At 44.3% G+C, this 17,230-nt stretch overlaps 2 protein-coding genes across 2 annotated transcripts in view; one reads left to right on the top strand and one right to left on the bottom strand.

Annotated features, from left to right (window-relative positions):
* Nucleotides 1-13,175, bottom strand: part of fgfr1a (fibroblast growth factor receptor 1a) — a 37,915-nt gene extending 24,740 nt beyond the window's left edge. The window contains 2 exon segments of the mRNA XM_048980041.1: nt 2,560-2,725; nt 13,004-13,175. Coding sequence (XP_048835998.1) covers nt 2,560-2,725; nt 13,004-13,042 — 205 coding nt within the window. The 5' untranslated portion in view covers nt 13,043-13,175.
* The window catches only part of tcf7l1b (transcription factor 7 like 1b), a 611,697-nt gene that overhangs the window by 349,228 nt on the left and 245,239 nt on the right, over nt 1-17,230 (top strand). The window lies entirely within an intron of this gene.

Raw genomic sequence — 17,230 nt, forward strand, 5'->3', positions numbered from 1 at the left:
CCGGCATGGCCCCGGGCTGCAGGTGGGGGCCGTCCCGTAACTGGGGCCTGCCGGTGCCACGAACACACGACTCTCTGTGCTGACGGGCTCACCTCCTTTCATAACAGCCCTAATTATAATAGCCGGCTCTAAGCCACTCCCCATTTTGGGCGTGTAAACACCGCTCACTAGCGGCCCCCGGAGCCAGCTTAGGAAGAGGCGGCTTCCATTCGCAGCCTAAAGCCGAGGGAGAATTTCCCTTTAAGGATCCTGTTTCATGGTTGTTGTTCTTTTCTTTTCTTTTTTTAACTCCCCACGCTGCTCTTTTTAGCTAATGCCACCCTTGTGTTAAGTTCTGAGCATTCCTCTAAATATCTAACAAGGGTGCCGTATCAACTGGCCATTTCCAGCGGCGCGGAAAAAACGGGGAACTGCAACCAGTCCTAAATGAAGCCGTCCCATTCAGAACACGAGCACTAAAACTACGCTTCTAGTTATACTGTGTATCACGTACACATTCACTTTTTAAGATAATGCGACGACTGTGGTAGCTATGGCTCTTCATGCAAGTCTTCATTCATGTTTGTCACTATTGATCGTTTTCACAGTCGGGCTGATGGGAACCGTGTGGATCAAAGTGGGTCGGGTCTGGTGCCGGGGCCCCCAGAAGGAGACGGCCCCATCTGTGGGTCCCCCCCCTCATTAGAGCAGCAAAGGGCTCCCTGACAGGCATGAGTGGCAAGGGGGGGGGGTCTGCGGCCTCTGGCATGAAACAAAGAAATAATAATATCACGTTTAACGAGTTCCAGAACGCCCAATTAAAGGCACATCAAAAACGAGAGAGTGGCACGGCCAGAAATAAGAGTGTTTAATAGGTGGATTGGCCAAGACTGGCAAAAAAATTACAAAGCCCAAGGAAAGCTTTAGTTTAGTTAGACAAAATTTAAATGCTTAAAATGATTAAATGCTGAACCACATGCTCTGTTACAAGTCCTCATATTAATTACCGAAAGATTACCAAAATTACATTTTTTAAGTAATTCTAAAACAACAAGCTAGTCACTGGGGGAAAAAAAGAACTTTGCCAGATACAGCATTTAAAAACACTGCTACACCTTAACGACACTGTATCAGGACTGAAAGTTTTTCATTGTTTAAGAATAATTCAGACCAAACCTCAAGCATCATTTAAAAACGTAATGCATCTGTAGCGCAAATATTTGAATTTTCAGCTGCGATACCAACATCCAGCATGTGCCCATTCGTAAGCAATACGCTGCATAAAAGACAACAAGATAAAACGCTAGGCTGAAATCTTCCAGGAAGCCATACGGATACGTGTGCGACACAAGCAGGTGAAACGGAGGACCTCTCACCCACGTTTAACGGCTCAATCATTAGCTAGACCCGACAATCAAGCAAATCAGTTGGGAGATAAGTGTCCGAGCCAACGTGCATGAGGTGGTGAGGGAGCGCAACACGCAGAGCTGCAGGTGCCAACTTCCACACGGGCAGCCTGCATAGACCTTGTACTCCATCCAGGGCCGATTTCCGGAGAACCCATCCCTGTGGCTACTGCAGTCTACAGGGTGCAAAGCTACGTTACTGTGAGGGATAATAACGACATCCGCTACATCCACTAAAGACGCTTTCCCACCCCAGAGACTTTTTTTCCCCAGAACCAGGAAACGGTCACATTCCTACTGCAGGAACTCAGTCTGACTGATTGGAGGTAGTCCCGGAACCATTTTTTTTAGTTCCTGCTCTGGATTAGGTACGTTTCATTATACTGAGGTTGGACCTTTTAGCGATAATCTTACGTGGTAGTTAGGTGGAGGTGCGGAAAAAAAAAGATACTGAGTGGAGCAAAATTTGAGCAGAGAGGAATTATTTTTGTATCTCAATTACATTAAAAGCATTAATTTTTGGTTGTGTCTCCATTTTTCTGCATCAGAAAACGTGACTGAAAACAATATACTTGGTCTAATATTGGTGAAACTTATTAGTGCTTATTAGCGGGATGATGTTACATCATTTTTTATTGTGTGGAAAAGGAAAGATTGATCCACTGGCCAGATTTAATACTGAATTACAAACATGTCCTGGGTGATAAAAATAAACTATAAATAAAAGGCTGTGCCCCATTGTGATAACGAATACCTAACAAAATGAATTACTCTCATCCATTGTTTTGAAAGCATGACGGTGCCATTTCACATGACATTACGTGTAAAGTTAACTGCAAACTTTTGCATCTCTCATGCTTATTTAGCATAAAGGTCACAGATCCAGTTGTGCAGTGGGACATGGGCGCACAAAAGTGGGCAGGAGCTGCAAAAGTTCCCAGGCAGGGCGGCCCAGGAACTCGGAACCAGGAACTTCGGTATGAAAAAGCCTTAATACACAAATGATAAGTGCGGCTCGACAATTTAGCAGGACATCTTACGGGGGCCCTCCTATCCATGGTACCACGGCTTGGTTCGACACCTGGGATGGACATCCACTGGCTACCAGCTCTCCATAAAGACCAATGTTGGATGTGCACTGAGATACTGGACCCAACAGAAAGCATAGTCTTACCTGGATCCTTGACAGCAGGGCGACCCTGGGAAACCAAAGGTCGGCTCAAGAGAGCCCAGAAGAGCAGCACGGTCCACGGTGCCATCGTGCCGTGGCCTGTCCTACTGCAGGGCGTTCTCCATCTAGGTGGCGGGGGCATCAGCACGGGGCCATCCAGGTCAACAGCCTAGACAATAAGACGGTGGGGGGGTCAAGCTTCCGGCAAGAACTTACTATGCAAATGTGAGAAAACAAAAGAAACAGAAATCAGGCTTTCGTGCATGTATTCTAATACACTTTTTAGATAACACAATAATGCATCTGTATCCCCTGTAAGGCATTTCATACTGGCTGCTGTCTGTTCCCATGCAATTAAGGGACTCGCTCACTTGATAACTAAAACCGCTGAGAGAATCCGACAGCCCGAGAAAGCTACCAGGGTGTCCGGGTTATAAAAGCAATACGACTGAACCTAAATCTGCAAAATCACAGCACAATTCAGATATTAACCTTTTTTTTTTAAAAAAAAAAATAATAATCCAATGACTCTTTATTTATCAAGAAACAATGGTAAGAAAACCAAGCCCTTCAAGCAGCATTTTAGGAGATAAATGCAGAAAACAAGGCATGTTCGAAATTAAACGCTGCTGTAACGTGCTAGAAGGTATATAATGAATTGAAGGAAACGGAGCAAATGCAGGCCCATGCATAAGAGGTGCCATCGGCTGTGATCTACCCCGCTCATCCAGCAGCATTTACTCAAAGTCAGGGCAACGCAGACACACAACTGAGAGCCCCAGATGCGCTAGAGACTGCGCAGCCTTGCATGTAACTGACCCATTGGGAGGGAATCACCATTTGCCTGAACTGGTTCCATCTGTAGACACAGAGCACAGAGGCCACATGGCTCGGCCGGGAGTTCCCAGCAGAAGTCGCCCTGCGGGGGACCGTGAGCATCCACCCCCACAGGGCAGTCACCTTCAGACGGCCTTTATGCAGCTGCACCTCCCCCCAGGGCCATTTGCTCCTAATACTGCTTGCTAGGATTCAGTCATAGGAATCAATTAACAGCTTAACAACCCCCCCCTCCCCCCCCCCCCCCAAAAAAAAAACACAGCAGACAAACCCACCATCTAAGGTGTCAAAGTAATCTGAAGAAGCCACATAAAAATAACTGAGGATTGCATACCAGTATAAACTGGGACTGGTGCTTTCAGCAGCATGTCGTCATGGTCTTAAAGCCCAGCACATTCCGTAACAAGCAGACAAAGAACGGGCAGGTGGGCTTCTGCTGGGCAGGGGGGGGGGGACTCTGAGGGTAACTGGAGGGAATCGACCGAAAAATCTATCCTTGTTAAGGAAGGGGGGGGGGGTGGGACCACACAGCCATTCGCTACGCTGGCCACCAAAGCAGTGCGTTCATTCTCCACTCCACCACGTCGGGGGGGGGAAAAAAACAAACAAAAAAACCCCAAGGCGTCCTCCCCCCTTTTTCAAAGGATTCTGTCACCATTCCAGCTGAGTCAAAGACGCTGGCCATCCTGATGCATGAGTCATCGCGGGCCCATCAGGGGTGAGTCACGGCCTACTTAGGAATCCCGCTCGGATCCCGGGGGTGGAGTGGGGGGGGGGGGCACATCTAATGCCGCCAACCACATTTCCCGAAAACACTTGTCACTAGACTGCAATTACTGCTACTATCTTCTGCTTCCCAGTCTGGGCTGGACCCTCTCTGCCAGCATGCAGAGGCTTACGCTGCCTCAGCGGGCTTCACCCGCGGCTGTCCGCTCCATATGCTTCTGTTAATTTCCCTTAATTATGTGGCAGCCCGACAATTAAAAAATAAATACACGAATAAACAAACAAACAAAACAACAGGCTAAACACTGATAAATAACTGCGCAGAGACTCAGACAATGGGTCAGTCAGTCACACATACATGATATAGCAGCAAACAAAAATACATTTCTGTAATAGAAATGTGATAAACGCAAGTGGAACTTGTAAATGATCCACTCCGCCATGCTTTACTGATTAGATTCTTTCCCGCTCGGTTTCCTCTCTTTTTCACCGGGCTGGGATCACCTGGAGACCAGATGCCGTGGCGATAACAGACGGTACACCGCGCAATCGCCAGGAGATCACCGGCGACAGCTCAATCTACTTCTCTCAATCCTGAAACACGAAAATAGGCTCAGCTAGTGACAGCAGCCGTAAGTCTTGCCGATCATAAAGTTTAAGAATCTCTTAAATAAATGACTTGACTGTGCAAGGTGCACCGCCTTGCCCGGCCCACAGAAATTTACGAGGAGGCCTATGCTTTAAATACGAAGGCAGCTGGGCTAGCCAGCGATCTGTACCTAAGAGGCAAACACACATGGCCACCAGGTCCCGGAACTGATGCCCCAAAAAGGTTCTAATTAGAATTAGAACAGAACTCTTTCTTGGTGTTCTGAAAAAAAGTCAACACAACCTGACAATGACAAACTACATAAATAACAGTGAGATCCAGGGGGGGGGCGGGGGGTGCGCGAAACAGCCTGAGAGTTTATTGGCTTTTGCAGCCAGTGGACTCTGCTAGAACACCACTGTAACGCCCTTTCAGCCCTTATTCTGTATGCAGTTACCCCGCCTCCCCTTTAACCCAGGTTGGAATCTGAAAAGGAGAAGAGACAAAGAAAAGGTCCTTCCAAGACGACTGCAGAGGAGACCCCACTGCGGGGAAGCGGCAATTAAGAGCCACTCCACTGGCACCTGCCACTTTTCATTAGTGCGACCGGGACCCAGGCAATTAGTGGGCGCTCCGGAGCGAACAGACCGAGGAGCCCCCGACTGCGCAGGGTCCCTGGCAAGCCAGCAAAGTGGGAGGTGTAGGTTGATCAGGGCTCCTCGGGGCTCCGACTGGGGCCTCCACTCGCAGGAAAACGCAGTAACTCACTGCCACCCACCGCCCCCCAAAATTTTGGCAGACGAACAAACTTCCAGCCTTTTCCCGGCACACGAGACTGCCCCCCCATGTAGGGTAATGCAGATTATGCCCGGGTGTTACCGCCTTGACAAAACATTAATGATGTCTCTTTCAACATTATCCTGCCACGCTTGACCAGTGGATGGAAACGGCTTCAGATGACAGAGGGGTAGAAATGCATATTTTCATGAACGACTGGTGCCGTTAATTCCCTGATCTCACCAAAAAGGTATGCCACTGCAGGAGGAACAGACCCGCGTGGGGAGGAACAGACCCGCGTGGGGAGGAACAGACCCGCGTGGGGAGGAACAGACCCGCGTGGGGAGGAACAGACCCGCGTGGGGAGGAACAGACCCGCGTGGGGAGGAACAGACCCGCGTGGGGAGGAACAGACCCGCGTGAGGGGTACCCGAGGGGTCAGCTGGTTCCAATGATTCAGCCAGAGTGAGGAATTTAGACATTACGCTCATATCTTGGGCTTAAACGCAGTGATTCACTGTTAAGCCGCATCGTTTCCACAGATTTTTGTGTCACCTGTAATGAAAAAGCCAGGAGAACTAAACCACAGCAAAGACAAAACAGCTACCAAGCAGGCTTTGAAGTAAACATTTGCAAGAAAATGGCTCCTTGTACAAACAAGGCACAATGCCGACTGGAAACAAAGTTACAAGGAAATTTTATGCCACCTGCTTGTCCACCGCCACCAAGCAGAAAACAGGAACAACGGAGACTCTCTCATAAGAGTCACGATCTCAACATGTACGAAGTTGCATGTGCTACCCAAGAACATCATCCACAAGACAAGAATCGCAGCTCCTTTGCTAACAGCCAGGCAGACCAGCCAACAACTTTAAAGAGAAAGGGGGCACATTTGATTCTGGAGATAGGCTGAAAGACATGCATAGAATTATATGAAGAGTAATAAATCGATTATCCATCCATCTTCCATAACCCCTAACCCAACTCAAGCCTGCGGTGAGTTTGAAGCCTATGCTTCGGAAGAACGGGGAACAAGGCAGAGGATGCCTAGAAACGATGTGGAAAATGTGTTTGTTTCCTAGCTTTGTGTGTTATCCAAGCAAAAAGGTCACGTCCTCAACTGTTTATTGCATTTGTTACTTTGCTGCTACGCTAAAGACTTCAATATTACACAATCATTTTGTGAAAAGGTCACAGCGAAGGGTAATGACACTTTTGCAGAGTCTTAGAGATGCGATGTAATCTTAACCATGACGTGTACATAAACACAGCGAAATGAAATGTACCATAAAGACAGTGCTCATGGAAACAATCTAATGTTCTGAGCAGGAAATGGGCAGGAAAAATCATGCTAATAGCTTTAGCATTAACAACCTAATGAAACTACATTCTGGCTGAACAACAGATTAAATTAACTCTTTGTGTCCAAGCAGTCCTGTTGGAATTCATGCCTTTAACTTCGCCAACAGCAGGTAGCCCAGCTCTGCATTAAAAAAAAGGTAATAAACTCCTTCATTCTACCAAGCTTGAAGGCTGGTGTAGAAATCAAAAGCTGTTTTTGCAGAAATTTCATTATTATATGATTAAGTTGATGTGAACTCCTGGCTGCTCTACAGAGGGCATTTCCCTAGAATGTCTTGGTCTTCCCAAAGTCATCATCTTCTTCTGTTATCTGCTTTCACAAGCATCACAGCCTTCCCCAAGGTACCAGGTCAATACATGGACATAGTCCAGGAATTTGTGCTTCAAGAGAAAATTTCAGATTTGAATTTGATCAACAACACACTTAAGTATCTTCTTTGTGTTCTTCTTGCCAGCACCGGAGTTCAAAAGCGTCAGGACACACCCACCCTATTCTGCTTTTACATCTGCAGAGGAACAAGAAAAGCCATATTCTGAACAAATCTGATCTTAGATCTCAGAGGTATCCTAAAGATTTAGATTTTATTCGAGACCCTGTTACTGCAGCTCCGCCCACTGCCAGTCTAAGTTATGTTTCTTGACAGCTGGATACTTTGTCATTAATGACTGTTCCAAGGAGGAAAAAGTGGTCTTCAACACCGACATTACAGTTATCCACTAATCACGCGGTCAGGACCTCTCTTCACACTTATCCGGAGTGCCATCTCTTTAACCTTCATGACCACATGACCACATGATGTCATCACATCCAAGGCTGTTGATGCTCCTTACACCAACCACGAATCCTCAGCTATCATCATTCAGTCACGCATTCCTCATTATACGCCCTGCACACCGCTTTAACAGGTAACAGAATCCTAAGAATTATTATGAATACATATTTTGTTATTTTCCCCCTCTGATGTACAGAGACAAACAGGCTCCGTACCCACGCCTGGCCTCCTAATTCCGATAACACGTTAGCGATGTTCCGGGGAAAGGAATTTCCTTGGTCCAGCAGCCAGGATATACAGATGAAGGAAGAAATAAAATAACCAGATGAATAAGAAGCATAGAAGATAAGGTATAAAGGATCTACAGTATATATGCAATTTACAGAAAGTTGATGTTCTCCAACATCCATGCCGGTCATAGCTCCACCCACTACTTTAACATAAATGTAAATCCTAACACAACGGGACAAAAGTTAATTTATGATATGGCCCTTTAAAAGAAAGTCACATCGTATCTCCGGAATAAACACAGAGTGACATGGTGATTGAAGGAGCAAAGGCCGCCTCCTTCTTCATACAGACCGCAGTGTTTACCTCAAAAATCAGCTCGTTCTACTACTAAACGGCTACAGTCACCCAGTAATTCTGAGAGCAGCCAGATGGTGATCTACATTTCCCACAGCTCCACCAGAAGCTGGGTAGGAAGCCCATCCTACCACCACCACCACCACCACCCTTCCCCCTCCTGGGAATCTGGGTAGGAATCTGTCCACGCCTTCTCATTTCAAAGTGCATCTCAAGTGAAGCTTAGGGCAATTCCGTTATTACAAAAGATTAAACCAGACACATAGAGATGCAACAGGAGGCTCATCTTCTGCAAAATGAACAGACCTGAAAGCAGCACCTACTGATTTATACAAATAAGCAAACTGCAGTGCAAATGACCTCCATTTCCATCTGGGGACGAAATGCCTCAAGTTACACGTAACGGAGGCACAAGACATGAGATTCTCCCTCCCGTACCAGTTAGCCGTAACCCCTCCCGCTGCCACCACCACCACCACCACCACCGGCATCAGCAGGGCCAGGGACAGCTTTTCCCTCAGCTTTTGGGAAAGCTGCCAACGGAGTGATTTGTATCAATGTTTGGAGAGTGATGTCAAGAACGCTCTAACGAAATGCAGCCAATGAACAATGGCGGTTTTGATTCCAGATGGCACTCTCTCTCGCCAGGGCTTCCATCCTAAACTAAGGTCACCGCAAGGACGTTATTAACAAGGATAAGAATTCCTTTAGCCACAGTGGACCGATCCATCTCACACTTTGCGATCGCTGAGGCAAATTGCTCTCATCGAGGAGCAGTAATTATTACTTTTTCCCCCCCGTTGTCTTGCTCTTGGGGGGGAGGGGTGATGGTAAAAAGAGCAAAGAGCAAAATCACTACACTTTGCGCATACCAGCTTCGGCTGAGCCAATGGGACGGCCCCCCTAGTCGGCGTTAGGGGCCCATCACCCGGCCACGCGCCCTGTTTGTGCGGGACCCTGCACCTCCCCCTCGCTCCTGTGATGTCCGTGCTTGTGGAGACTTGTATGGAAGTCAGTCGGGCCCAGAACTGGCAATAAGCAAATACATCTTAAAAAGCCGGCGCGCTAACAAAGGCCTGCCAGGCAGCGGCGTCCCAGCAAACACGGCACAGGAATCCTGTCCTGCCGCTCGCACAAGCCGGCAAAAGGCTGCCCCGATTCCCGGCGGTCCACAGGCATGCGGCTCTCGCATTCCGCTTCGCCCAAACTCTTCTTCCAGGAGTTACCATTTGCCCAGAGAAATGTGCTTTCCAACGTTTGCTTTCCAAGGTTGAAGGCAATTCAACAGCAGGTATTCCTTAAGTTTCACCAGATAGATGAAGACTGTAAATCACATGGAGACCATAGAAGTTAAGGAAACCCCAGACAACCAAGAGTTAAACTATCCGCACCAACACAGAAATGCCAGCCATTTCAGGTGCTGCTATCAAGCATGTTCTGGTCCACGATTTTCTTCTACTCAACTCCAAACACAAAGACATCCATTCCCATCTCCTCACCTTAACCCACTCGCATCAACCGTGCTTGCAGTCTGCAAAAGAACCCTGCTATTGGAGACTTGGGGTGACATTAAACGGCTTTTTGTGACATCTACCAGGACGGGGACAGCACCAGCAGATTCCGTCTCTCTATACTACATGGGCTGAGAGCGGAAAGTGGGCAGCGCTCAGGCCCCCCCCCCCCCCGGACCCCAGTGGAGACACTCACTCGGCCAGAACGTAACAGGATAGAGAAGGAGGAGTGGAGATGCATTCCAGATAAGGATGAACTGTAAACCAGCATGTCATGCCTATAGCCAAATGGCAAGCCAAGAGTAAAGCTGAAACACATTAAATTAGTTTTAGATTAAAAAAAAAAAAGTCTCTGTTGCTTTCTGGGATTCAAGACATACTTTAAAATATGTTTATTCGTGTCGTACAAAGCTGACCAGTGCTTGAATTTAGACGAGAATAAAATCCCCCAAAGCCTGAGGTAACAAACATTTGTGTTATTTCCCCTTTGTACGAACAAATGATAAATTATATTTCCTGGACTGGGTAACATAAATTACCCTCTATTGCAGCACACAGCTGCGATTTAACAGGTTTCACATAGCCATTTCTAATCCCGCTTCAGCTCTGGGATACTAAACACTACTATTTCTGCTGGAAGTGGAATAATATCGGGGTTTAGTTTCTGCTATAACCACTTCGGGGTCAGTGCAGTCAGATTTCTTCACAACAGAGCGCAACTAATTTCGGCATATCCGCAAATGCTTTCCCACTGTTTGCATTTTATGCTCTTTTGCGAACAAGGTAAATCCCGCGGGAGCAGGGTGAGTTCCAATCTCTGGTCATCGGCGTCTTTGCGAGGCATTTCAGGAATGCACCGCCCATGCAGAGCTCTTAACCCGGCCCGAGCTTCGTATCTGTGTTTCAGGCCCCTACTCCATGTCCGAGTGCGAGGCGATTTTCATTTATTGATCCAAGCAGGCCAAGTGCAACACGATCGTCACACAAGACAGAAGAGCAGCACCAGAAATGTAAAAGATGGAAATACTAAATAAGGCTTACGCTGAGACCCTATTTTGCTTCGTTGTACATGTGCTATGACAGTAAAGATATTCTACTCTATATCCTCATCAGATGATTTAATTTGTGTGCTGAGCTAATCTTTCTTGCAAACAACAACTGAAATATAACCTACACATTTGGACAAGTGTTTTAAAGGATAATATACCATTGTAACTCACAATAAATTTTATAACAAAAAAAAAATTGTGGAATCAATTCGATGAAAAGGTCAAATACTATTTCAAAGTACTCAAAAGGTCACCATTGTACTATATGTTTTAACATGCAAATTGATGCCTTTAAGAACTGAATGGTAATTTCAGTTGTATTGATATGCTAAAGGACATTTCATTCTGTCCCATAAGAATAGGCTACAATTTGAATAAAGAAAAATAAATCTATAGGGGAAAAGCTAATTGGGACATTTCTTTATACCATGTGGTACCTTCTGTCTCGGGACTTATCAGGGGTCACGCATGGGGGGTTATTTTAACGTTGGTCTGCGAGACCACATGAGCGGGAAAGTATTAAAGCGTCCGTGGTAACTCATTAAGTTTTAAAGCTTAAAGTTCAAAACATACGACACGAATCGTGATCTATATATGATCCACCACCAAAGATCCATTAGCCTGCTTTAAAACATCGTCTTTACAATCAGTAATAACCAACTCAATGCAAGCCAAGAACATGCATACTGGAGAACCGAAATAAAATCAAGCATGCACCAAGGCGATCTAATTCTTTAAAATCAAAAGCACGTACCCGCCACTATTCGATTAAACCATGATTTTGTTATTTAATGAACAGCAAATCGAATTGCATTTAAATGCGATGTTGTTATGCTGGGTTAGGGCAAGACAAAAAACTACGCTGGCCACTTTAGTCCATGGAATTGTATTAGATCCTCATGTGACAAATGGTCACAGAAGCGAACACGTACCGTAACCGAACTTGTATGGTGGAAATGTAGATTCCTACAGCAAATTAAACTGAACAAAAAATGTCCGGGCACCATTTAGTAAGCCTGTAAATCCGTAAAAATTACCACGTTAATCAGACTCGCACCATGTGCAGTATCCCATAAATTATCCTATTTGTAATATCATATATTACATAGTTGGTAATATCATATGACGACTACGACTGTTATACTTGGTATTGCGTTATGACCACAGCATTTTTAACATTTTTGAGAGTTTTAGGACCTATAGTGGCGTTAGTGCTCAGAAGGCAGTACTGGATGATTTACAGAAATTATGAATTGTTTAACACATTACGATAAGGGCAATGACAGTCTCATAACAACGGCTGATCGCTCAAATAATGGTTATGAAAAATGTATTAAATAATCGTACAGCTTATAATTATTTTGAATTAATCGTTAGACTCTTTAGTATCTCTTGGAAATACGGACGATCGATGTCATCCCTCGCTTATCTTTTCGCATAAACATACTATAATGCATTGCGCGTAAAACTTTTTTTCTTACCTTTCTAACCCTGTTATCTGACGATGCAGCAAACGAAGGTGAAAATCCGACCTCGCCTAAGAAGTGGAAAAACTTTGCCGTGCTCGTAGGTACTGATTCCGAACAGTTAATTAATTTCCTTGTTTTGAAAGGATACTAAATGCATACTAAATAACCACTGCAGCAAAAACGGTAAATACAGGAGAGCGGAGTTAATTGGCGGATCCCAGCAGATCCCAACACTCCAGCAAGAAAGGGGCAAGACTGTGCTTTGCTTTAGGAAAGGAACACTCTGATGAAATGAACGTGTAAACCCCCATTAAACAGGGAAGGAATGCAAAATAACACGAAACATTTATGAGACATAAAGAAAAACTTCGTTTTTTACCTTTTGAAGCGAAAAATTGGAAGACAACGCCGATCCGCTTTATTGTTCGCGAAAAGTGTTGGCGATCCGGTCACAGTATTCAGAATAACTTTGTACCCAGTCTTGCGGTCCGAAAGATATTATTTTTTTAAATCACGAACTATGTATAGCTTGTGCACTTTCGATAATTTGAGAATGCGAGACTTCTGGGCGACTCAAATGCTTCTTCAGTGTAGAATCGCCTACGCGTAACATTTGCATCTCCAACTTTGCGCGACTTCCCCGGTCTGCTCCCACGATGCAGAAACAAGGAGATTCCGGAGCCGTGAGGCCTGCCCCCGACCCCCACGAAGCATGCATAATCCCTCCAACCGAGTCCCAACCTGCGTCCCTCCCCGCCATCCTCCATACCTCGGTGCCCGCCGGCTCAGCCCACCCTCTTGGCATCATGGGGCTCGTAGTCTTGTTTTCCAGAGAACAAAAATCTTCGCCAAAAAATAAATAAAATAATACCAATCATCGACCGTTTTTTACGCTGTCCACGTTTCTTTGTCAACTATTTGTTCTGGAAGTATTTGAAAGACGTGAAACGTGCCTGGAAAGCAAAATTAAAATGTAGGCTATTTAAGCAGTATTATAATCCTATTTATACTATAATTGATTATTTAACTCAAAATCTTGGCAAAATTGAGAATGATTTTTCGTGAGACTAGTTTATAGAAAAAGTAAATTCACGTAAAAACGAAAGGGACAATCATATTCTTTAAAGTGTGAAAGCTTTAATATAAATTTGTCTAAACTGATGCCCTGAATGGATGATGCCCTGCCTGTTTGCCAGGACACAGTCTACTACTTTGAAATGTATACAGGACATTCTTACATTCTCTCAGTGGAAATTTTGAAGCTTACTTAATACGATTACCCTAATATTCTCTAAATTACCGGGGCGAGTTTAACCGGAGTCTTTAATTGTAACATTGATTGATGTTTATTCACTCGGTTTATTCTATAGAAGAAAAGTGGGCGCACAGAATTACGTAATTTTGTTATTACTAGAAGCACAAAAGCATTCAAATGACTATATTGTTGGCTTTAATAAGTACAAAAGGAATAAAATAATTACAAACCAATTGGAGCTTTTATGATCAATTAGCTTCATTGCCAAAGGAACATTGAAACGCCCGCATATCATATGTGCATCAGCTCTCAGAGCAATGATCAGCAGTAATGAACACAACCTGGTAAAAATGTTCATTGTTATCTTCATTATCAGTAAGGATGCTGCTTGTTCGTATCCAGCATCCTGGAATTCATAGTATGTGGTTATTTTTCCAATAGTAATAACCAGTGTTCTTTTATTTGTCATATTTGGCTGTTAATAAAAATGCTTTTTTCATAACACCTGTCATGAGATTTTTTTTAATATATCTTCAGGAATCTTAACTGGGCCTGAAGTGTTACAAATACATAAATAACTAAATAAATAAAAAGGAAAAAAAAAGATAAAATATTCACAGTAAAAAATATAGAAATATATTCACAGTAATTTCTGCTTTTTAAAATATCTGATCTAGGTGTGATCTGTTTAATTGGTATCTATACGATATTCAAAACAAGACTATCTAAACAACTGCACTATGGGGAAAATAAATCATGATGTTATAATTCTGAGCAATATAGCTCCTTATCTACATTCTGTTTTTATTACCGTGAGTATACAATCCGCGGGGTGGGGGGGGGATGTTTAGATTTGGATCCCACTACTACAGGTACTCTGCTATACAAGCATACCTATATTGTCCATAGTGTCTAGCACAACGTTTTAAAAGCCATAATTTAAAATTCTCCCCAGTCAAAATTAAAATGCGGAGGGAGGGTGAGTATGATGCTCTGGTAAAACAAACTCTCCCCCTAAACAAAAACCAGATGAAAATGACCCAGGAAAGGAAACAGATCGGGAAGCCAGGTCCCAGCTATAATTCATTAGGGCAGGAAACGGTTGTTCAAACCTATTACTGAAAAAGGAGAATGAATCATGGCAGTGGTCCGCTACCTACTGTCCGAATCTTTCAGGAGGATACAAATGGGCTCCAATGACTTATCAGCAAAGTCAGTGATGGGCTGTGAACCAGGCATATGAAAGCTAATGAGTCAGAGTGGGGAGAAGGGGGTGGGGGCTGGACAAAGGGGGCCGAAAACAAGGATTTTAGGGGAAGGGTTTCATGCTGAGGGAAGCAGATTGAGCTCGTCTCTCCAAATGATCCAGTTTATTTATTATCAATTTTGTTTAGAACTTTCAGGAAATGCCCATAGGAACCATCTCTTCTGAGAGCATCTCAATTACCCTCACCCTGCCACTGACCCCCCCCCCCCCCCCAGCTTTCTGTGCTGTTTAGCTGTTGAACATTGAAAGTTTCTTTTAGCACTTCCCGCTCTATTCTTGTATTTTGCACTTAAAGTAGATTCCACTGGCATTTTATAGAATAGTTTTTCTAATGGTAGGTTCTAAACAGTGTTCCGTGCAGCTCTGGTTCCAATAATTATCTTGCACTTCTTACTGGTCAGTCCCTGGAAGCTTATCTTACCTAAGCTGACTGCTTGACTGCTGTATGTTTGTTTTATCTGCTTTATCTGTCTCACCTGTTTGAATACATGTAAATGAATATATTTATAGTGTCAGAAACTCTGCCTTATGATTGTCTGTCCGTCCATCCATCCATCCATCCATTTTCTGCTTCTTGTCTGGGGGGCAGCTGTCTGAGCAGAAATGCCCAGACATTCCTCCCCCACCTTCTTCAGCAACTTCGGGGGACACCAAGACTTTCTCAGCCCAGTTAAGACATATAATGTCTCTAACATGTCCTGGGTCTGCCCTGGGTCTCCTCCCAGTGGGACATGCCCGAAACACCTCCCTAGGGAGCTGTCCAGGAGGCACCCTAGACAGATGCCCAAGCCACTTCACCTGGCTCCTTTCAATGCTCATGTTCGTAATCTTAAATCCTACTGTAATATTTTATCCTAATACTTCAACATATCTAATCCTATAACATTTACATATAGTAGAGCTTTCGCAGGCAGGAATGCATGCAAACGAGTTCTGCGATCTCTTCTCTCTTCAGGCCATGAACAGCACCATTTGAACAGGTCTTACATAAGCCAATCTGTGTGGAAACAGGAAATTCTGTGATTTATGTAATGTACACAGGAAACAGTTGGACCAGACCAGGTAGTCCTGGATGAACATGCGAGAGGCTTTCCAGCAAATGCTGAGTAGATTTGTGTGCCCGTACCTTGGCTTACGTTGTAGTAAGACTCCCGAATGTTTTAAAGCTGCATGTTAACATCCACGTGGAATACAAATTAATGGCCAAGAACATTGCAGATTTAAGTCCAGGAGCATGCTGTTTACGAATCAGGACAAGGGGCTTTCAAGAGTGGTCCTAGTGATGATTTGAACCTGTAGATTTGGACCTTTTCTTCATAGTTAGAATAAAATATCTAGAATAGAGGGTGATGAAATGAATGAGCAGATTTGAACAATGCTCGTCCAAAGTGATTTTTTTTAATGAAAAAGGTCCAAATCTATGTTCATTTTAACAGATCTTCTCGCTTCTCTACAAGTCCCGCAACCTGTACATGTGTTTAACCTGGACATCCAGTTATGAATTACATTTGCTCTTTCTCACTCAAAACAGCTCCTGTCTTTTGTGGTAAATTGCTATTATTTCTTTACTGTTCCTGCAGATTGATGTGCAGTAGTCAGGAAGAGAAAACCCCCCTGGAGATATGACATGTGTGGACTGGTTTTAGTTTTGCTCTAACAGGAAAAATACAGACTGGAACCCAGATGAATTGGGCTAAGAAATATGTAATGGGTGTGACTGAATCCAGGGCAGGGTCTGAAGGGCACTTCCAGTTGATGAATGAATAAATGAATAAATGCCTTTGAACCTGGGATTTAGTAAATGAAGAATCCTTCTGAGTGAAGCATGATGGACACAATCATTAGCTTCCACCATCTATGTATCCGGTTGCTATTAACTTATTTCACCCAATCAATAATTACAAGCCAGTCTCTTCTTCTGGACTGGTTCCCACTGTCCATTAAGCACTCAACGGGCAGCAACACGTTTTATATATGAACGAGCAGGCCTGGTTAAAGTAGCAGACATTTACTCACGCCGCTGATGTTTAACACTGTTTTACTGCCATCCCCCGATTAACAATGCACATTGACATTCAAGCACATACTTTGCAAAGCAAAGGTACGTCCTCACCTCTAGCAAAAGCCTGTCAAAATAATAAATGACAAGGGAATAAAATTAAGGAGCCATAGGAAATTTATCTAAAGTTGCGCTCCGGAATTTGATTAGCATTTTTATGATTCTAGACATATATCTCTTGGACATGACAATCGGGATGAAAAATATAACTCCATTATGAATGTGTCACAATCACCAAAATCAAGCCTGTGTCCAGTAACCGAATATACTTCTCTGCTGGTATGTCCCGAGAGCTTAGAACCTTGTAATATAATCCAGACACAGCCTTAACCAAAAGGTTCCCAGTATGGGGTATCAGTGTGCCTAGGGCCTCCCAGCGGGGAGGATGTCAGTCCATTGCAAGGCACACACAGGA

Source organism: Brienomyrus brachyistius, chromosome 2 (assembly GCF_023856365.1).
Source record: "Brienomyrus brachyistius isolate T26 chromosome 2, BBRACH_0.4, whole genome shotgun sequence".
Taxonomy (NCBI): Eukaryota; Metazoa; Chordata; class Actinopteri; order Osteoglossiformes; family Mormyridae; genus Brienomyrus; species Brienomyrus brachyistius.